At 41.7% G+C, this 23,686-nt stretch overlaps 1 protein-coding gene across 2 annotated transcripts in view; it reads left to right on the top strand.

Annotated features, from left to right (window-relative positions):
* The window catches only part of sgcd (sarcoglycan, delta (dystrophin-associated glycoprotein)), a 222,435-nt gene that overhangs the window by 29,927 nt on the left and 168,822 nt on the right, over window positions 1–23,686 (top strand). For both annotated transcript variants that reach the window (XM_041194274.1, XM_041194275.1), the window contains exon 2: window positions 15,756–15,944. In XM_041194274.1, coding sequence (XP_041050208.1) covers window positions 15,756–15,944 — 189 coding nt within the window. The remainder of the gene's footprint in view (window positions 1–15,755; window positions 15,945–23,686) is intronic.

Raw genomic sequence — 23,686 nt, 5'->3', positions numbered from 1 at the left:
CATTCAAGTCTGTATTTCTTGGAGATGAGGGACATAACATGGGAGATAGCCAGGATGAGAGAGAGCATTGTTGTTTTCATAAGGACTATGGCATCAAAAGTGAGTTAAGAATGTGGTGGAGCAAATCAGTAGCTGCAAAAATGTTGTGATCAACATAGGGCCAAAGGCTGGACAGTTAGTATTTTGTAAAAGCATTTGCAAGTAATTGGGGACTGTTTTTTTTTCAGGGTCTGACAAAAAAGGATGTGGAAGGGAAAGGTGGATTGAGAGTGATATAAGGAAGTGACGAGAGATGGCCTTGTCTGTGACTGATATGTGTGGAATAGCGAGGCCGGTGTTATTGATAAAACCTGAGCTCCAGTTTTAACCCTAAGCCAGGAGCGTTGTGCATTGGCATGAATGAAAAACTGCTCCAGAAATATGTTTATGGTTATTTTAACTTCAGGGACTCATTTATATTTGATTGGCTGTATTTCCATTCCATGTGGGAGGATCAGGGAAGAGCATTGGAATGATCTCAAAGTGCCAAAGGCGTGAATGTGGATTTCAGCAGCAGATGGGCTGTTGGAGGGATGGGATTGGGTGAAGTTACAATGGGGACACTGCTTGAGGAGAGGAAATTATTTGCATACATCAGCGAGCATGGAGCCAGGTAGGACAGTTGGGTGGTCAATAGTTATTTTTCATTCATTCCTGGAATGTGGGAATCACTGGAAAGACCAACATTTATTGTCCATTTCTAACTGCCCTTGAAAAGATGGTGGTGATCTGCCTTCTTGAACCACTGCCATCCATATAATGTGTTACGCACACACTGCTGTTAGGGGAGGATTTCATGGATTTTGAAAGCATCAGAGAACAACAGGCAATATAGTTCCAAGTCAGAATGGTGTGTGATTTAAAAGGGAACTTTCTGCCTGATTCCTATTGATTTCAGTTTTACTAGGACTCCTTGATGCCACACTCGGTCAAATGCTGCCTTGATGTCAAGGGCAACCACTCTCACTCTCACCTCACCTCAGTTTAGTGGGAATGAAGTGAAGCAAGCAGGAGACTGAGCCTGTGGGCAGATGATCTCAGAAAGAACACAGAGGAGATAAGGGGGAAACTAGAATAAGATGTCAATTCAGAGCTAAGGCAGGAGGAAGTCTGATGAAGGCTTGGTGGATGGGCTAGAGAAAGGGGAAGAAGCATCTATTGCAGTTGATTGGATGATCTCAAAATGTCAGTTTTGGCTCACTTGACAGTATTCTGTATCAGAAGATTGTGGGTTCAAATCCCATTCCAGGGACCCGAGTGCATAATCTGAGTTGATATTTCAGGACAGTGCCAAACTATCAGAGATGTCATTTTTCTGATGAGATGATAAATCGAGCCCCATCTTGCCTGCTCGGGTGGTTATTAAAGATCCATTAGCGGTATTTGAAGAGAAAAGAGGAGTGTATATTTATACCTCAGGCAATATTACTAAAACAAGTTGTCTGATTATTATCTCATTGGTGAATATGGGACCTTACAGTGCACAAATTGGTTGCCACGTTTGTTATTTTACAATTACTTTTTATAGGTACTTAAAGACTGTGAAACACTTTGGGACATCCTGAGGTCATGAAATACATCATATAAATGCAAATTTTGACAGAAGAGCATGAGACTCAATAGCATAATAAATGTTAATGTTACAGTTTAGCATTCCTAATGCATAGTTTCAAGACTATCAGATTCTCATTTATTTTATTGACAAAGGTAATCCTGTGGTTTCTATAATGGGTGACCAATGAACAATGCTAGTTTTGCACCTGGACAGCAATTTAAACATCTCTCATTATATATCTGTGTCTATAGACATCACATTAGAGACATGATTATGTTTGCAAAAGAATCCTGAAAGGTGATCTGTCTCTCAGCTGACCAAAATATTCCAATTTGCAAAATTCCATCACCAAGGATCAATTAAAATCTGGATGACCCGAGGCTGATACCTTCTTAAGTGAAACAGAGAAAGAACGGGCCTTACCATTTTAGGATTTCCCTAAGTACTTTACAACCAATCTGTTTGCTATCTGAAGTGTCGTCATTATTGTTATGGAGGCAAATGCATACAGGCAGGTCTTGCAAACAATGAATGTTCCTATTTGTAACCATTCCTGCAGTAACACTGATGAAGTATTACAGCTTATTTCCAAAAGACTACGGCACATCTTGGCTCATGGAGGACTGTTGCTTCACCAGACTGTAAAGGGAGGGAAGGAATGAAACAAAAGGCTAGCAAAGCCAGAGGGTATAATTCTGCAATGTTCTGTCAGAAATTTTGGTGAAGTTTTAGGAGCTTGTTTGCAATATTGCAAGCTTTAGAAACATTCCTCTCAGCAGGTATCCCACCCAATATCTCTGGATCACAGAAATCAGTCTTTGTTTCACTCTGTGGCTCATTGAGTTTATTTCAACAGCGTAATACAGCCACAGACCAGAATTCCAACATGTTGCCTCACTGATCCAGCATTCCTCATGTCAACTTAAATATGAATCTAGGCTTTCTTCCAGTTTGCTGGTCCTAACTAGTAGGACATGCTGGTAAAGACTGGACACCCCTGAATACCTAGAAACTTAATGAATATAGTAAAAATTCAAATCCTAATGAATGAATATCAATATTATTATTATTATTATTATTATATTAACTACAAAGGAAATGTGGGATTAATATATCCTGGCCTATTTCTAAAAAATATTTGGATATGATAAATAGCAAAATGAGTTTTAGAACAGTTCAATGGTTATGATCATTGTTAATCAATGTTACTTTGCAGAGGTTAACATTGGAGCCTTGGTGGTTTACAAACTTCGAGAGAAGAGGCAATCTACGGCTGGGAGAGACAGAAATGAAAGAGAATCAATGGGTTCAAGTCAAAGAGAAATAAAGCAATAAAGAGGAAGGGAGGGGGGAGAGAGAGTGGAGCCAGTGTTGCAGTACTAAAATCAAAAGTACTTGTGTAATTTGAAGTGAATTGATTCACAGACTGCCTCCAGCCAAGGTACGTGTTTGAATAATTTAAAGTCAATTGACCGAAAAGAAGCCATTGCAAACTTTGAAATTCTGTGGAATGATAATTACTTAATTCCCTAATAAATGTAATTTTGTTGCTTTCAATGGTATTTCTTTCCTTACTCTATGTTAAGAAGTTGGTTTTGGTGTGCGTGGAGGAGGAGGATTACATTACAACAACACATGATCAGTAGGGTAAAATTAACCTGCCTCACCACAGTCTAATCCCAGCATGTGTTCTCTATTAATGGGTCAACAACCCAACGTTCGGTGAATTCTGCTTCACGAAAATAGGAAAAGCCAACAATACCCCTGGTGAACAGGATCTATGTGAAGGACCATGAAAAATTTCAGTGGCTTCTTTGGGAAGTTTGCTATTGTGCATTCTTCTATTTGGTTTGGCCATCTCTGCTAGCACGTGAGCAACAATATTAGTGAAATTCCCCACTCTGAAAGGCAATTCTTGTACTGCCAGTCATTTAATCTATTCAGCTCCACCTGTAGACTTTAGTTTTATAATTTTTTTCTTTGCCCTCATCTCCATTCACATTCTATTCGCTTTTTGCTTTAGTAGAGTTGACTACTTTGAGATAATCCAATTAACTTTTTCCCTTTCCCACCACCACTTTTTAAACCTATTTTATCTCCTTGTTCAGAAATCCATGTAGAGAATATTAAACTATCAGTCTGGTATGAATGAAAAGCATCAGTGAGGTGAAATTTGTATTGAAGGTTGTCATTGTGGAAAATATTTTTAAAAAATTCTAGTATGTTCCAGAGGAGAAGCAACTGTAAAAAAAAGATCATTTGGAGCTTACAACTAAAATTAATTATTTCCTTATCATATTTTGGCTGAGTTGCTGCTACATAAAATGTTCAAATGAAAGAAAAGTTTACGTACAGCAGTTCTTAAAATGTTCTGGTAAGGATTTCCAATTAACCTTTACTTTGTTCTGGAGATGTAAAGAGCTCGACACTATACAGTCTATACAACAAAACAAAATGAATGATTTATCATGCGAAGGGCTGAATATTGAATCTACAGTTATCAGCTGTACCTTCATGAGTAAGGCAGCAACTTCATCAAAAGTGGTTGGTTATCTTTCTTTCTTTACAACCACATAAATCGTGCATCACCATGGTGATACACTACAAATGTAAGTTATGTAGGTGATTGCTATGAAGGAAATGGTCCATGATTTTTCTTCCTTCATAAGCACAGTATGTGAACTGGAATTAACACTTCCCCGCTAGCAGGTTTAAAGGCAAAGAGGCCACGTGAAATCCAATGGGCACCATGCCCACTGCCTGCCTGGCCACCCCTGCCCCTTCTGCAAATTTTCTGGGGTGGTTGCTGGGCAGCCCACCTGCTCACGGGCCAATTGGGGCCCTGAAGCAGACTTCAGTTAGGTTTTAACAGGCGGCAGAAGAGGCCCATACCATGTGACCAGTCCGGCAGCTTTCCCAGTGCAGACTGTTGGTGAGCAGGGGAGTCCCTCCTTACCTGGCCCCCTGGGCCCAATGAAAGGCCCCCAAAATGTAACCCTTCCAGGTTCCCCTCCTTGCCCTGGCCTTTTTACCCCAGTCCCCACATCCCTTGAGCCCCTTGACTTCTGGGGACAAACTGATCATTGGTATCTAGAAGATGTGCTTCCGTTGCCTTGACCAGTCAAGCGGTGCCCTCAGGTATGAGCCAGCCAGGGTGTCTCATATTGGCTTGGAGGCAGTTAGGGGTAGTCGGGAAAATTCCCAACTCAACCCACCCACCTTAGGAAGAAGTGTTCGCCAAGGTAGGATCAAGGTCGGAGAGGGTGATGGCAGAAGGATGCTTTAGTGACTGGAAGCCAGTGTCCAGTTGCGTACCACAGGGATCTGTGCTGGGTCCCCTATTATTTGTCATTTATATAAACGACATAGATGACTATGTGGGGGATAGGATTAGTAAGTTTGCGGATGACACAAAGATTGGCTGGGTGGTTAATAGTGAGATTGAGTGTCTTGGGCTGCAGGAAGATATAGACAGGATGGTCAAATGGGCAGATAAGTGGCAGATGGAATTTAACCCTGAAAAGTGTGAGGTGATACACTTTGGAAGGAGTAATTTGATAAGGAAGTATTCAATGAACAGCATGACACTAGGAAGTTCAGAGGAACAAAGGGACCTTGGCATGTGTGTCCATAAATCTCTGAAGGCGGAGGATCATGTTAGTGGCGTGGTAAAAAAGGCATATGGGACACTTGCCTTTATCAATGGAGGCATAGATTACAAACGTAGGGAGATCATGTTGGAGTTGTGTAGAGCCTTAGTGAGGCCACAGTTGGAGTACTGTGTGCAGTTCTGGTCACCACATTATAGGAAGGATGTGATTGCACTGGAGGGGGTGCAGAGGAGATTCACCAGGATGTTGCCTGGGATGATACATTTAAGTTATGAAGCGAGTTTGGATAGACTTGGGTTGTTTCCATTGGATCAGAGAAAAGACCTGATCAAGGGGTACAAGATTATGAGGGGCATGGAGAGGGTGGATAGGGAGCAGCTGTTCCCCTTAGTTGAAGGGTCAGTCACAAGGGAACATAAGTTCAAGGTGAGGGGCAGGGGGGATGTGAGGAAAAGCTTTTTTATCCAGAGGGTTGTGACAGTCTGGAATGCACTGCCTGGGAGGGTGGTGGAGACACTATGCCTCACATCCTTTAAAACGTACCTGGATGAGCACTTGGCACATCATAACATTCAAGGCTATGGGCCAAGTGCTGGTAAATGGGATTAGGTAGGTAGGTCAGGTGTTTCTCACGTATCAGTGCAGGCTTGATGGGCCGAAAGGCCTCTTCTGCACTGAGTGATTCTGTGATTCTCTTTGAAGTATTGGGGTAAAATTTAGCATTTAGCACCTATTGCTGATGTTGAATTTTATTCTCAATTTATTATATTTCAGTTTTGTGGATGTTTAGAATTTTTTCCAGCTTTATATAACAAAATCCTTTGAAAATAGCAGCTCTTCCTCATACGAAAATTAAATGGTTAAATGATGTTTATTGCAGTGTTTAAAGAGTAACAATTTAAATAACGGTTTGGTAGTACAGAACTTGAGTATTGCTGAAAAAAGAAACATGTCAAAGCATTTAATCTTGCACTCATCAGGATGCTTTGCAAGAATATCGATATAAGGGGGAAACAACAATTCATACTGTATGAGAAGAGAGTGCTGATTGGTTGGCAAGTGGACTCTGATTGGTAGAGGTGTTGCCATGCTGAATGGACCAGTGATGGTGACTGACAGTTCACTGCCAAGCATTGTTTGAAATTTAAACCAGGCAGCTTGACCCTGATTGGCCAAGGCATTGCCCTGAGGAACAAGTCAGCAAATGGCTATCACTTATTTTGTTTAGCTGTAACAGGCGTAATGTGTGCACATATTCTTTCTGTCTGCAAAGAACAGGGCCTTGTGTATGAATATTTGTAGCTTCCAGTACACACACATGCACCATACTATGAGCCTGACTGACAATCTTAAATTGATTATCAGCGTAATTCCTAGCACACTGAGGAATATTTAGCAAAAGTTGCCCAAGCACTGAATCACATCTAAGGTTAGACACGGTGTTTTGAATTTTGCAAGCACAGGCTGGTTGGGTATGGTTTGTACCGTGCCCGTTGCGAACAACAACTGGAACATCCTGTTGAAAGGATCCATTGGTCTTTGGGACATACGGCCTACATACCTAGCATCACACCAGCACTGAAATTAATATACCACATTTCTCATTTACGTGATAGGCAGAATGTCTTTTTGGCATGACAGCAGCACCCTGATAGTGGCGAATTCCACACATGTTGCTACTCCATGGTGGCAGCGTGAAACAGCAAGCTTCGGCTGTTGCTCAAATTTTTGAAATACTTGCCCTTCTAGGGTAACCTGAGGTAGACTGGTCACTTTTCAGGGCTGAAATTGACTGCCTTAGGCCCGGTCATGAGTTTGTGTGATATACAGGGCGAGATGATCTGATCAACGTAGCCGTTATCCTGCAGGATGCCTCTGATGCGCCCTATTTCAGCATCAAGCTTGCATGGTGAGCAAATGGCTTGGGCCCTATTTGCAAGGTTGCCAATAAGACAAATCTTATAGCATGTGGAACTGCAAGAATCCCAATGCATATTTGGCCAGTGAAGGTAGGCTTGTGGTAAAGTGTGGTAACGAGCACCCTGACAGATTTCTCAACTAGTGCTTCAAGAAAGGGGAGTTCATTTAACTGCTCCATTTCAAAGATGAATTTGAGCGCCAGTTGGAGCCCTGAAAATGCATTCCTGGCGTCCGACGGCAGGAAAAGGGGCCCACCATTGAAGAGTGGAGTGGACAATCGCAAACTGGTTTCACAATGGTAAGAAACCGATTTTTGGCCTTCTCGCCATATTGTCCACTCAGGCCCACCATGACGCCCGACGCCAATGGGAGCAGAAGATTCCAGCCTATATCAACAATATGCACGCTATTCTTAACGGTCATGCTGAAAGGCAGTCCAATCAATACGAATTTGGACCCGTCATAATGAATGACATGCAAATTGTTCATATAGGCCAGAATTTTCCACCCCCACTGGCGTCAGGTGTCATGGTGGGCATGAGCGGAAAATACGGCGAGAAGGCCAAAAGTCGGCTTCATACCATCATGAAACCAATTTGCGATTGTCCACTCTGCCTGTCAATGACAGACCGTCTTTCCCATCGCCGGACTTCGGGAACCTAGTGTCAATGCATTTGCATCTCATCATCTTGCCTGCTCATCGGAAACATCCCCCCCACGTCAAATATACTGCCCACGTCAAATATACTGCCCACATCGGGGGGGAAAACATGCCAGCCCAGAACACATCTTGACAAGTGCGATGTGCAGAAGTCAGGACTTATAGTTAGGGCCTTGCTCACATTGCAGACATCCGAGGAGAAGAAGATGCTGGAGCCCTACAGTTACCGGACCCTGGAGGAACAGATGCATTGCATGCTGGGTGGATTCTCATGGACATGGCTCTGCCACGAAGCAGCTCACAGAAGGTTTGGAGGTCTCTGTTGTTGTTGGCATGGGCTGCTATGGGTGATCATCAAGGGGGGGGGGAGGAAAGTGTACCGGTGGGGACGTGGGAGAAGAAGGTCTAGTTTTCACTGGGAGAGGAAGGTGTACTGGTGTGTGGGGGGGTGCGGTAGTGAGTTTGAGATGCGGGGGAAATGAAGGTGTTGGGGGGATGAGGTTGGGAGGAGGAGGGAGTAGCGGGGAGGAGAGTGTGGTGAGGAGTATGTGGTGACAGGGGAGGTAGGTGTAAAGGCAGGAGTTTGGAGGGGGGGAAGAGTTTAGAGTGGGGCAGGAATTCGGCTGGATGTGAGGATGTGAATGGAGCTGAGGGACTGGCTGGCTGAGGGTGTTGGTCGCTTGGCAGAGCTCCCTTTGAACCGAAATAGAGATAATTAGTGCATGGTAGAAGAATCAAAAGCAGGAGAGAGAGCACTCACAGTTGCATTGAGAGAGAGATGATATGGTGCAGGATCCTCACCTGTGTGCTCGCCGCCGAGCTCACTGTCACCACAGGCACGGTCCACATCCTCAGCATTCTGAGCAGGCATGCTCCTCAAAATGAGTGAGGGATCTAAGGTGGACCACTCCACCCCCAGTCTGGGGCCGCTCCCTACTGTTGTGAGCCAGCTTCTCCTGCATGAAAACAGATGGAGAGAGTGTGAGCAGGACACATGGCACTGCCTGGGATGTTTGTGTGGTGAGCGGGGTCGTGAATGGTATGAGGACACGAGCGTCAGAGCATTTGAGCCTGATGGAGATGTTAGGGTGTGTGTGAGAGTTAGTGGTGTTGTCCCTTGAGGTATGAGATCCCTGTGGATGTGTGCTGTGTTTGTGTGTGAGTTGAGAGTGATTAGAAGAGTGACTTACCCTGGCGGAATGGATGATAGCATTCATCCTCTTCCTGCACTGGAGTCCTCTTTTGCAGAGCATTGGTGCTGACCACCACTGCCATTGCCTCCCATGCTGGATTGGTGACCTTGCTTGCTGGTCTTCACCCAAGCGGGTGTGGAAGACTTTGTAGTGGGCTTCTACTGTGTACTGTAGGTGCTTAATTGAGGCGTCACTATACTTAGGGACAGCATGTTTCTTCCCTTTGACAGCCATCAGTTCCCAGCAGCTTCCTATCCCTTGAAGGGTGCTAGCTCTGTGCAGGGTTGCCCTTTAAATATGATGCCCGGTTTACTAAAGGCCTGAGGTGATGGCGCCACGGGCGAATCAGAAACCGCCCTGCCAGCGACCCAGCTTATTAATGAGGCGGGATGCGTCAGGAAGAGGATGATATGGCACAAAAAGCTGCCATTACACCGGTGGGTAAAACATTATTTTTCCCACCTGCTACCACACTTAGTGCAAATCTGGTACAATTCTGAGAATAGTGACGCTTGTTAAGGATGACAATTTCTGTCCCTTTGTCAGGTTTACTGATGTGTATGTCTGGGTTCATCTTAAGGCCTTGCAATGCTGTAAGACATTCCTGTTGCATGTGAAAGTCAGACAGATTGTTCAGATTCCCACAAGATGCGTGCACTAGATCAGCTAGGTGCACTTGAAAGGATTCAGCATCTTCAGTGGACGCTGGTTTGGGGTGGAATAGTTGGGAATAGAGGAGTTTGAACTCAGCAAATATCCATTCTTGTTTGATTTGAGATGAAGCCACAACAAAATTGTAGCCAGGGGCAAGAACAAGCTCCTTGCTTCCTGAGAGTACATGGTCAGAGAGATTTGTTACGTGTTTGGCGGCATAATTAATTGTGTTGCCAAATTGTTTCTGCTTAAGTGAGTTTATGGTGTGGACGTATTTCAAATGGGTACTGTTTATGTTGCGGCCATCTATTGAAGCAACATCTCCGAAAGGCTTTGACATGTCGCTTTTTTCAGCAATACTCAAATAAAAATTTAATTTAATCCTCCCACTTTTGTATTTTGTTATTGAAAAGTTCTTTGAGGAAATATGTGTAACAATGGGTTGAAATGTTTTTGGCAATTATCACTCAAATACACAGTATTCTTTTATAAACCAACTTTATTCTTATCTGCATGAGGTAAGAATGGAAGAGGGAGAAAGCAAAAGAAAAAAAATGAATTATCTGAATTGACCTAAGCCAATAAAATTCTACTGTGATCTGCCTTTATGTTCAAATGTTATCCAATTAAGCTCCCTCCTGAAAGTTTAGGATTTGTAAATTACCTGCTGTTATTATTATAAAGCTATTGGCACTGTAGGTTGCCTGATGTGATTGTTATGAAGCTATTGGAACTGTAGGCTACCTGATGTGATTGTTATGAAGCTACTGGTCCTGTAAGTCACCTGTTGTGATTGTTACAAAGGCTAGAAAATCTCTCATGACCTTGCTCTTAGTAAGCTGGAAAATCTTATAAGAAAAGGGTTGTTATGCCCAGTGCTGTTTACCAGAGATCCTGAATTATTGACAGTGGGGTGCCTTGAGAGCACAGGAGATACAGAGTGAGATAAATCCGAAGGTCTAGCATGACTTTGAATGAGCCCCAGTGTTTTAAATACAGGACATATACTGGAAAAGATAATTCAGTAGCATTGGTGAGAAGATTCTGGGAATACTGGGAGCGACATGTTAGGATCTGGGAGAATTGTGTAGGAAGATCTCATGGTCTAAGAGCATTTGAAATCAGAGGTCAGTGAAAATGCAGTCCAGAGGCTGGTGGGCATCATAGCAATGTTTGACTCAGGGTTGGGGCAGAGCAAGAGAGCAATAGTCTGAGGAGGAGGAGATTCTGGCATGCAGTAGAACTGGGTAGGGAATGTTATGGTGTGTTGAGTCTGGTGTCGCTGGGTGAAGGTAAATGAATGGAATTGAAACTGCCATTGGAAATATAAATCAGGCAATTTCTATAATAGACAGTCGACCAACAACGTCAACTTTACTCCTTAGTTTTGCCATTATAAACATTCACATACATTTTCTCATTAAAAATATTTGATGTAAAATGTTTCACAGGGAATAACATTTTTGCACTGGAAATACTTGCCATGTGTAAGATTGTAACATGTTACAACATGTTTATGTTCTAGGTCAACTATTATGATTTTTATAAAGCTGTTGGTGCTTCTGTTTGATTTTTTAGAACAGTCTCACTATATAACATACGGACTCGAAATCATGAGTTCATATTCCCTTGAGTCATCATCTGCAAAATTATAATCCTTAAATGTCCTGTGTCTTAAAACTCTTACTTATTGCATTCTTGCACTATAAGACTATTTGTGATAACTCACTCTATAAATTTCTATCCCTTGACGAGATTTATTAAAAGCTCATCCAGTTATATTGTTATAAGGATTTGTTCGGTAGGTCTCATTAAGAGGTTCAGAGACTTCTAAGGTTGAACAGTAGTGTTTATTGGTAACACATAACTGTTTATATATGTACAAAGTGTAGCCCAAACTAGGACCTAACTTCATGCTTACTCCTCCTTGACTCTCTGTATACAACTTGTCTCCTGTCTAGTGTCATGTATCTCTCTACATCATACTGTGGGCGGTGCTGTTTTCCTTCCCACATTAACCCTTGCTATGCTGTACACCCCTCTGCTACACGTAATGCAAAACATATGTCTAGCTCTGGGAGTCTGACTAAATGAGAAAAAGACCAATTTGTTCTGAGTGAATTTAATAAAGGAAGCTTGATCTAAGTTGGAGTTGGTGGTAGTTGCTGTGCTGTGTCTATACGCTTAGCAAACAATCTATTTAAACAGTGCATTGAAGCAAACAGCCTCCAAAGTCTATAACATCAAAGCTGTAACATCATTTTCTGATACAAGTAGGGAGATTTCTCCAGCAAGATGCAATGAGTGGATGATAGTTACATAAAATCATGTGTAAAATCAATCCCAATCTTTTACAGCAGTGTGATCTCAGGCATATTGACAGGACAGCATTAACCAATCATGTCTATTCTGGGCAGAAATATCAGTGCCGTTGTATTAGCCTTGTTTATATACTGTAAAGTTGACTAAGTTTGCTGCATTTTGCCAAATATGCTATTTGAATTGAAAGTTAGATTAAGATAACTGAGTGAGTCATAAGTCTGAGTCCTATAAAATGTGTAAATCGATTTGCAAATGAGAAGAAACGTGAGTTGTGAAAGGCTGGAAAGTGAGGTTTTTTAGGCAGAGTTTGTCCTGAGTGGGAAAGTTATGCTTTACAAAACAACAAGAATTCCCTTGAGAAGGTAACTTTGAGAAGTAAGATTAAATTGCATGTAAAAAAATCACCATCAGATAAATACAAATATACCAATTTACGCTCAGTGAGTAACATCACTAATCTCTTTCCTTATGATTAGTAACCCTGGGAATGTTTAATGTATTATAATTAATTGAGAGTCCTCATAATACAGCACATTTTGGCAAACACATATTTTTTGTCAATATGTTGTTTAAGAACAAGAGTTCCAATATGTCATGGTGCGCAAGAGAACATACATCTCACAAATGCCCACATTCAACCACAGGTTTCTGTCTATTAATTTTGATGGGTTTAAAATAGCAGACTGGAAGTGTGATGGGAATGTACCAAGAAGTTAAGCATTCTAATTTTTATCCACAAAATTCTGGATCCCCCTCAGCAATGCATGAACTCAAGGGCGAAGCTGCGTTTGTTTTGCTTTCATTAGGGTTTATGTGTATTCTGAAGGACACAGAAATGAAAAATATTATTATTGTTTCAGAAAACCAGCTTCAGAATGTGTGAAAGTGAACAGGCTGATTTCCGTAGAGCCACAAAAAACATCATTTTTCTGTCCATGAACCCCATTATAGACTTGGCACTGGATTAGTGAGAGAAATCCATTTTTATGCTATTTAATAAAATATTAAAACATTTTCCACAGTGTTCACTTCTGTGAGGATACAAGAGAAAGAAATAGGAACAGGTTTGGGCCATTCAGCCCCTCATGTCTGTTCCATCATACACATAGATTAGAGCTGATATGTACCTCAATTTCATTTACCTATCTTTGTTTCATAACCCTCAACATTCTTACCTAACAAACATCTAGTGATCTCAGTCTTAAGTATTTCAATTGACCCAGCTTTCACAGCCTTTTAGCTAAAGAGTTCTAAATTAAGACCACCTTTTATGTGAAAAACAACTTCCTGATTTCACTGCTAAATTACCTCACTGTAGCTTTAAAATTGTATCCTTTTGTTCTAGCTTCCCCAAAAATCCACTTTAACAAGTCCTTTTAACATTTTAAATACCATATTTAGATCACTGCTCAATCTGGCACATGGAGTCGGGGGGATAATTTTAACCTAACTCGCCAGGTATGAAACCCATGTGTTTGGGTAGAATACTGGTTTTACACCCTGTCCAATATTACTCTCTATGGGCAGAGTGTAAAACCAGTGATCAAAGAATCATAAGGAATAGGAGAAGAAGTAGGCTATTTGGCCCCTTGAGCCTGCTCTGTATAAGATCATGGCTGAGCTGATTGCAGCCTTAATTCCACTTTCCTGCCTGTCCCCATAACCCTTGGCTCTCTTGTCAGTCAAAAATCTGCCTAACACTGTCATGAATGAATTCAATGACCCAGCCTGCGTTGGTCTCTGGGGAAGAAAATTCCAAAGATTATTGATCCTCTGAAAGAAGAATTTCCCCCTCATCTCCATCTTAAATGGGATGCCCCTTATTTTTAAACTATACCCCTAGTTCTAGATTCCCCCAGAAAAGGAAACATCCTCTCAGCATCTACCCTGTCAAGCTCCCTCAGAATCTTACATGTTTCAATAAGATCATTTCTCATTCTTCTAAATTCCAATGTGTAGGCCCCTCCAGCTCAATCTTTCCTCATCAGACAACATCTTCATCCAGGAGTCAGCCGAGTGAACCTTCTCTGAACTGTTTCCAATACAAGTATATCCTTCCTTAGGTAAGGAGACTAAAACTGTGTGCAATACTCCAGGTGTGGTCTGACCAATGTCCTATACACTTGTAGCTAGACTTCCCTACTTTCATACTCCATCCCCCTTGCAATAATTTGCCTTCCTAATTCCCTCCTAGACCTACATGCAAACTTTTTGTGAATCACCTTGAATGACACCCAGGTCCCCTGTACTGCAGAATGCTGCAGTCTTGCTCCATTTAAATAATACTCTGCTTTGCTTCTTGCAATAGTATACATATTATAATCCCACATTATACTCCATCTGCCATTTTTTTTTTTGCCCACTCACTTAACCATCTATATTCCTTTGCAGGCCCTTTATATCCTCCTCACAGCTTGCTTTCCTACCTATCTTTGTATCCTCAGCAAATTTGGCTATAATACACTTGGTCCTTTCATCCAAGTGATTAATATAGTGGTAAATAGTTGAGGCCCCAGAACGAATCACATGGCAATCCACTAGTTATAGTTTGCCAACCCGACAAATGACACATTTATCCCGAATTTCTGTTAACTGCTAGTTAGCCTACCCTCTATTTATACTAATATAACCCTATCACCCTAACACCATGAGCTTTTATCATTTGCAGTAACCTTTTATGTAGCACTTTATCGAATGCGTTTTGGAAATCCAAATACACTACATATACTGGTTCCCCTTTACCCACCCTGCTTGTTACATCCTCAAAGAACTCTAATAAATTTGTCAAACAAAAGTTCCCTTTCACAAAACCGTGATGGTTCTGACTGGTTGTATTATGATTTTCTAAATGTCCTGCTACTACCTCCTTAATAATAGATTCTAGCATTTTCCCAATGACAGACATTAAACTAACTGGGCTATAGTTTCCTGCTTTCTGTCTCCATACAGAATTTTGCAAGTTTACAAACACTTATCTCTGCAGACACTTCCTTTAAGGTCCTAGGATGCAGGCCATCAGGTCCAGGGGACTTATCAGCCTTTAGTCCCATTAATTTTCTTAGTACTTTTCCTCCAGTGATTGGAACGTTTTTTTTCTCTGTTCTTTTGGTGTGGCCTCTGGTGTTTGTTGCCCACCCCCAATTGTCCTTGAACTGAGTGGCTTGCTGGGCCATTTCAGAGAACAATTAAGAGTCAATCACTTGCTGTAGATCTGGAGTCACATGTAGGCCAGGCCAGGTAAGGATGGAAGATTTCCTTTCCTAAAGGGCATTCATGAAGCAGATGGGTTTTTACATCAATTGCTGGTAGTTTCATGGTGCCCATTACTAAGACTAGCTTTCAATTCCAGATTTTTCTTAATTGAATTTAAATTCCACCAGTTGCCATGGTGGAATTTGAACCCATGTCCCCAGAGCATTGGCCTGGGCCTCTGGATTACTAGTCCAGCAACCATTATCATTACACCACTACCACCAGCACCACCTACTCCCCCCACTTCCTCCCCCCCACCCCCCCAGCCCCTACTAAAGTTTTAAGTTTCTTTTTCTCTTTTCCCCCTTGCTTTTCTACTATTCTTGGGAAACTTTTTGTGTCTTCAACTTTGAAGACAGATCCAAAATATATCTGATCTCATCAGTTTACGAACAGGAGGGTTAGCTTAAAGTTGCTGCTATGACCCTGAGAGTACAAAATAAAGGTAATTAAAAAGGAAAAAATGCCCATCATTTTGGGTTAAAGGCTGCTGGAGCCATGAGAAACATCTCATTTGCTTTTATTTAATGATCTTTTTTCTTTTGCAGATGACACAGGAACAGTACTTGACTCAACGAAACAACATCCAGACCTCAGAAAACCAATATGTCTACAAAGTCGGGATTTACGGCTGGCGAAAGCGGTGCCTTTATTTTTTTGTCCTCCTTTTGATGATTCTGCTGCTGGTGAATCTCGCTCTGACAATATGGATCCTGAAGGTCATGAATTTTACAAAAGTAAGTAGCCCTTAAGAAAGCTGACAGGACAAGAGTTTTTTATATATGCAAGCAATGTAAAGTGATTCCTTTGAAGAATGACTTATTACATGGACCATCACAGTTGTGGATCAGTGAAGATCCTGAGTTTAAAGTTGTCACTAAAATGAAAGCCTGTTGAAAGTAATGAAGAGTTTCTGTACCATCTCTCACTATGAGCAATATACTGAGGTAATTTTACAATTGCTTACATTACACAGAAATGAAAAATTTTAACTTCAATCTGATGGTTCCTCTCTTGCTGAAATTATAATGTAGACTCTCACATAATGTAGATCATATTGTTCCATTAACCAGTAGACTAGTCCATCAATATGACCTCTGATACTATGATTAAGGCAATAACAGAGCCATGATTTTGTAATTCGAGACTTTGTAAAACAATGAGACTTTGAAAATGAAGACTGCAAGGGATAGATTTTGACTGTGTGTGACTTTCAGGCAGCCATTTGATTGCCTCAGTAGGTTGTCCTGTCCATTTTGATGACTTGATCTCATTGGCATAGGCCTGGTGAGTTGCAGGTGGAAAACGAGTGCCCTGTTCAACCTATGGTTGTGGACTGCCACAATATTGGATAGTCCCAGCTAACTCTGATGCCAGGTAGATGGTGAATTCAGGGTAGGTACTTTTTTGGTAGGAAAACTCGGTGTCACAATTTTGTTGAGTTTTTGTTGAGCCCAATCCTCCTACCTCCTGTAATAAAAAAATTAAAACTTACCTTCTGGGCTTCTATTCAGCTGGTCACGAAGCTGAACCTGTGCAGCCATTGTTTGTATATGGATCATAGGACCCTGATTTACATATTAGAAGGATCTACTGCCTGACTTCATTGGCTCTTCCAAGTTAGTATTGGCTAGACTGAGAGTTAATTGGGCTGATGAGCTTTTCTCTGCCATCTTAGGGCCACAGTTGTCTTGTTTCTGCCCAGTGACACCAGTGGAGAATCTTTCTCTCTGTGTTCTGTGTTGAGGACCAGAAGGATAATAAAGAACCAATGCACAGTAAAAGCAAAATAGTCCAGACACTGCTTTTTGTAGACAAATGCTCCTATTGAATGCAGAACGAAAATATAGAGAAGGCAGAAGAAATAGTTGAAAGCATGCCTTTCTTGATGAAAATAAATCACATGAATGAGCTCTTGATTTCTGGTCAACCTCTGTGACAATGACCATTGATTTAGCCCTCCTTGACCTCTGCAACATTAGACGTGGTTGACTATATTCTGCTCATTTTTCAACCAGCTTTGTGGGACTGCCAATCCATGGTTTCTTTCCTATCTATTCAAATATAGACAGAAACATCTCCAGCAGTAGCTTTCCTTCCTTATCTACTGTCACCCCAGGAGCCCCCACCCCCCACCGTCTGAACCAGAACCCAGCCAATGAACCTTTCTCTTTGCCCGTTTATCTTCCTCATCCACACAATGCCCATTAATGACATGATCTGCAGCTTCCGTGCGTACACTGATGAGACGCCATTCTACATCTCCACACTTCCCTTCACTCTTTTACTGGCTCTGTGTTGTCAGACTGCTTGTCTGACATCTCTCTGATATTATCTCTTGGTTCCCATGCCCCTGCCAAGTAGTTTCAATCCTCCCCAGTCTGTTTATTTAATATAGGAAGCATGCTACCTACTTGTGACTACCCTCTCACCTGCTCAAAAAAGCAAATTAAGATTGCAGCCTGTGGGAAGGCAGTGAGATCAATATGGATAGGTTGCATGGGTTATTTCAATTGCCTACACACCCAATTTCAGCTAGGTTGGCATGGTTTAAATTGGCCCTTAAATTCCTTTGACTCTTGTCTTTTGTGCATCCCTTCTCCCTTCATCCCACCAATGGTGTTAAAGCCTTGAGCTGCGTAGAAACTTCTCTCTGAAATTCCTATTCTAAGTCTCACTGACTCTCTGCCATTACCCCCTTTTTTAAAAAAAAATCCTCTCAAAGCTTTCTGTGACTAAGCCTCTGGTCAACTCTCTTGACCTCTCTTCCTTTCTTGGCACCTGCTTTCCTCAAGTTTAGCTATAAAGGGCCTTGTGATATATTTTACATTAAAAGCACATTTATTCCCATGCCATCTACCTCCACCCCCACCACACCCTCACCTTTACTTCCTTCTCAATTGGATCCTATTGTTCTCTATTTCACTCTGTTGATTCAGTATAATTTAAACCTTGGTTTCTTACCAAAAATGGACTGATTATTTGCATTTAATTAATTTACTGCTTTTGAAGAAATGAAAGCTGGCTGAAGCCTAAGCTGAGTCTGCAAGGCAGAATTGATTTTATATAATGTGAACTGATTGCTGATAATTAAAAGCTTTTACTATGTCTGAATTATTTACTTCAGATTAATGTCGCTTATGAGTAATGATGGTTTACCATTATTTAACTGTTTTATAAAGGTGCTTTAATAGGGAAAAATAATATGTTGCTGTTTATATAAAACTTTAATTAGTCAATACTGATAATGGTTTTAAAGGGAGCATTGGTACATGCAATTCATGCTGCATGGTTGTGTATTGTTAATTGCCCATCACTGTGGATTATATTTTTTGGTGTGATGAACATAAGAACATTAGAAATAGGAACAGGAGTCGACCATTCGACCCCTTGAGCCTGCTCTGCCTTTCAATATGATCATGGCTGATCTTCTTGTGTTTCGATTTTCACATTCCCTTTTAACCCCGATAGCCTTTGATTCCCTTGCCTAACAAGAATCTATCTACCCCTGCCTTAAAAATATTCAATGACTCCGCCTCCACTACCTTCTGAGGCAGAGAATTCCAAAGTCCCACAATCCTCTGAGAGAAAAAAATTCTCCTCATCTCTGTCCTAAAAGGGTGATCCCTAAATTTAAAACAGTGACCCCTAGTTCTGGACTCACCCACAACAGGAAGCATCCTTTTGATGTCCACCTTGTCAAGGCCATTCAGAATCTTGTATACTTCAATCAAATCACCCCTCACTCTTCTAAAGTCCAGTGGAAACAAGCCCAGCCTGTCCAACCTATCTTCATAAGACAGCCCACTCATTCGAGTGGTCAATCTGCCTCCAATGCATTTACATCCTTCCTTAAATAAGGAGACCCAAACTATACATCGTATTTGAGTTGCGGTCTCACCAATGTCCTGTATAACTGAAGCATAACATCCTTACTTTTATATTAAAACCCTCTCGTAATAAAGGATAGAATTCCATTAGCCTTCTTAATTACTTGCTGTACCTACATACTAACTTTTTGTGACTCATGTACTAGAATACCTAGATCCCTCTGCACCTTAGAATTATGCGCTGCTTTTTTGTTGTTCCTGCCAAGTGAACAACTTCACGTTTTTCCATATTAAACTCCATTTTCCAGGTCTTAGCCCACTCACTCAACCTATCTATATCCACCTGCAACACCCTCATGTGCTCTTCACAACATACTTTCCTACCTATCTTTGTGTCATCTTTGTGATGAGCCACACACAGATTCATTTCAAATGGCACAAACTTTGTCAAGTAGCCTATTCTATACTGCACGGATGGAGGTTACATTCCGAGCTTTATGGGCCATGAAGACTGTTATTGGAGCCAATTTGTAATGCTATTGTACATGTCTGAAACCCCTTCATTGATACTGATGAATGACTGTTAATACAAATCGTTCCAGCTACTCTATCTTTTTCTTTGGCTTGTCCCTCATTCTGTCTTTCTTCTCGCTCTCCCACTCTTTCTTGGGCATTTATCTTCCCCACTACGGTCCATTTTGTTTTCATGTTCTAGGGATCCTGACCAATGTTCCCTTGGCCATGCACAACCTGAAGGTTCCCACACAGGCCAGGTATGAATTGGCTCCTTTAATTTACTGTGTTTGCAGGCAGCGCAAAATAATTTAAAGAACCCGAAGCTTAAATTAATTGGCCATGCATTACAAAATAAACTAGAGGGTACCTTGGTCCTGATGTAATGCTGTAGACCACGATTGCAGAACAAAGTCAATACAGGCCTGTCCTCTGATGAACTAAGGCAGTTGGTGTTATCAACTCATTAACCATTTTGACTCAGGTAATCAGAAAAGCCTTCAAACAGTTGTGTGTTGCAAAGAAAATGCATGAAATTCGACTCAGTCAAATAAGTCTGATGCAAGATGTCTACCTCATTAAAACTTGAACTGGCAAAAAACTTGCACTGGTAAAATTCAATATTCGTCAGCCATTAGCTTTTCAAGGTCAAGCGCTTGTTTAGGTATCCTGGAAGAAGCTGTGACCCTAGCTTTTTCATGAAAGTGGAATTGCTGTGCTGTCATTAAAGGAGCACCAAAAGACTCACATCGGGGTGACATTATCATATTGAGCTGTATTATGAGAATTTGAGGGATGTCCAAACCACAAGTTGGCCTACCTTCCCTTTCCCATTTCTCACATCAAACATGTGCTCCCTGGTAAGAGGTCAGCAAGCACCAGTAATTTCCCAGGTTTTCTTTTACTCAATTTTGGCTCTTGCATCTGACCACCTTTTTTCACTTTTGCATTTGTCAGTTCATAAAATCTAGTTTAACCCCTACCGCACATTCCACCCTCGTTAATTAGGTTTCTTTCCAATGTTTTAATGGAGCCATTCTTTAAGTTTTACAAGTTAGGAAAAATTTGGTTACCAGCTAAATGAGGTGCAAAATTAAACGGGATCTTCATTTATCGCTCCCTTAATTCAGCTTCTAGGTATCATCAATAACATCTATAACTTAATTTTAGTATTTAGATGGTATCCATACACCATTCAAGTTTGACTGATTGTTCTTACAATCTGAACTCTTTTTGGCTGTGGCCCAGATGGTAGTGCTCTCATCCTGAGACACACTGTTCCAGGTTCAATTCCCACTCCAGGATTTGAGCACAAAAGTCAAGCTGATGCTCCAGCGCAGTACTAAGGGTGCACTATGCTGTTGGAAGTGCCGTCTTTCAGATGAAACGTTAAACTGAGTCTCCATCTGCTTGTGCGTGTAGATGTAAAGGATCCCATGGCACTGTTTCAAAGAAGAACAGGAACATTATCCATGGTGTCCTGGCTAATATTTGTCTCTCAAACAATATCACAAAAAAATCATCTGGTTATTATCATTGTTTGTGGGAGCAAATTGTTTAAATTGGCTGTCATGTTTCCTGTGTTACAACAGTCACTACACTTCAAAGGGCTTCATTGGCTGTAAAGTGCTTTGACAATTGCAGTGGTTGTGAAAAGCACTGCATGAATGCAAGACTGCCTTTTCTTTTTAAATTACATTCTTAAAGAATATTCCAGTTGATCCCAACTCATACTTTAGTTCTTTGCTCTTAATGTATTATCAGAAAGCAACCCAAGCCTATTTACATGCTGTTTGTACTTATAATTGCTCTTTATGCAAGTCATCTTGTCAGGAAACACAGTTGCAGAGTGGTCCTGAGCCTCATTGGATCAAGGGCAGAAATTTAATAAAACCATGCTAGTGAGAATGACAATTACTTATTTTCACTGAAACTTGTTCAGTGTAACAGGACTAGTTTGGTGTTGCCGCAACATTATCATAGTCACCCTGTTCCAGTTCCAATTTGCTGCCAGCAGAGTGGAGCCTGCCTTTGCAGCTGGCGATACAGAAGAATCAAAGTATGCAATGAAGTGGTAATACACTGACAGTCATTGGACTACCTTGTAAAAGTACCTATGTAAAGTAACCTAAGTCTGATCTGTAACCTGATAATGGGTGCTCCTCGTCATTATTTGGCTGTTTAAAGCACAGGCCATAATTTTACCAGCCCTTTGGAGACAGGCTGGGAACGAGGACGGATGGTAAAATGGCAGTGGAAGGTATCAGGAGAGAAACCCAATTGTTCCCAGTATTCCTGCGGCCAGAGAAGATTACCAAAGATGGGAACGGTCGTGGTTCCTACCAACTAGAAGTGTTGGCCAATTAATCCGAATAGTTGGCCTTTACACACCCGCTGTATAGAGAGACTGCCAGCTACAGCTAAGCAGCCCCCCAGCAGTTTTCTGGGTTTGGGGGTGGCGGGGGGTGGTGGGGGGGTGGTGGGGGGTGGGGGTGAGTGGGTGGCTGGGGGGCCCTTTCTTTCCAGAGGCCCCAGCCCAAAGAGTGACCCCCCAAGTGGCCCCAATGCTGCCATTGGAGGGCTTACCCCTCTGATCACTTGGGCCTGCCTGCCTGGCCCTGGCACTTCTGTAACTCTCTGACCAGCCCTTCAAGGGCATATCAACATGGAGGCAGCCTCTCTTTTACCCTGTAGCCTCAGCAGTGGCCAATTCCATAGGTGGGACTGCCGAAGCTGGAATGCTGCACACCCTCTGAGTGGATGGGTGGATAGAGATAGGAAACAATGATTTTTAAGAGTAAAATAGGGAGAGGTTCTCCAAAATCTTCAGTCCCAACATCAGGATCAAATGTGGCTCCTGAGCTCACAGGGCTGGATGGCGGTCTCAGCACCTGTTAAGAGGCCAACTGGTGAAACTGTGGCCACAGTCTCAGTAAAATACGCCAGTGTTTTCAGGCCGGTCCTTGTGTGGGTTTTCCAGTTGTCGGCATTGCAACCATGAAGCTGTAACTCCATAAAAAAATCTGAACTGCAGCATGGTTACCATGATACTATGGTTAACCTGAGGTTTGTGCATCCTAATGAAGCTACAGTCACCTAGATGGCACAAAGTTACTAATTCTGTATGCAAAAATAAATTTGTATTCTTTTGTGTCATGTTTTGAGTTGCTGGCCCTTTAGGGCTTTCAACCACTGACCAGTGGAAGTGGACAAGTTTCCCAGATTCTACATATCAATTGGACTACAATAGATGTTTGGCAGTTTAGACTAATGGTTTCTTTTCAACAACTGCTGTGAGCCTTTTCTGTACCACTTGGTGTAAATGCCAGTGAGGCATGAGGCTTGAAACTGCAACTTACTTAAACGACGAGCTGTGTGTTTAGATCCTGGCAGCTCACACAAGTAATGTTAATGATCTTGTTTGCAGCTTGTAATCCATGCTGGGTACTTATTGCGGGCCCATAGATGCGCCCTTTATCTTTGTATATAACAGTGGTGATAATACAGCCTTTGGATATCTTACACTTGTTTTAGAATGCTGTCATTTATCTTCGGCTCAACAAACATCAAGTTACAAACTACTAGATCAAGGAACATTATCTATTATGCTAGAGGTGATATACTAGTTCTTTCAGTTCTAATCGACTATTCTGTCATGAAAAAATCTTTAACTACGTGAGGATAAGTATAAATTTTCTGTTCGGAAGAGATTATGTCCAAAGTTTCTTTCTAGCAACTGCTTCATTTTTCTTGGACTGGTAAACTCACTTTAACATCTTTCTATCAAAAATACTATCCAACACATATCTGAGAGCGAAGTGGAGTGGTTCAAGTTATTTGTATTTTACAGAGGGAGGGGGGTGGGGGGTGGTGGGGCAGGGCAGGAGGTGGTGGCATAGTGGTATTGTCACTGGATGGGTAATACAGAGACCCAGGGTAATGTTCTGAGGACCCAGGTTCAAATTCCATCATCTGCCTTGCAATAAAAAATCTGGAATCAAAAGTCTAATGGTGACCATGCAATCTGCCAGCCTCACCTGGCCGACATGAGATTCCAGATCCGCAGTAATGTGGTTGACCCTTGAATGACCTCTGAAATGGCCCAGCGAGTCACTCAGTTGTATCAAACTGCTACA

This window comes from Carcharodon carcharias, chromosome 8, assembly GCF_017639515.1.
Source record: "Carcharodon carcharias isolate sCarCar2 chromosome 8, sCarCar2.pri, whole genome shotgun sequence".
NCBI classification, from domain to species: domain Eukaryota; kingdom Metazoa; phylum Chordata; class Chondrichthyes; order Lamniformes; family Lamnidae; genus Carcharodon; species Carcharodon carcharias.
Note: the sequence above shows the minus strand (reverse complement) of the source record. Positions and strands in the feature narration are given on the sequence as shown.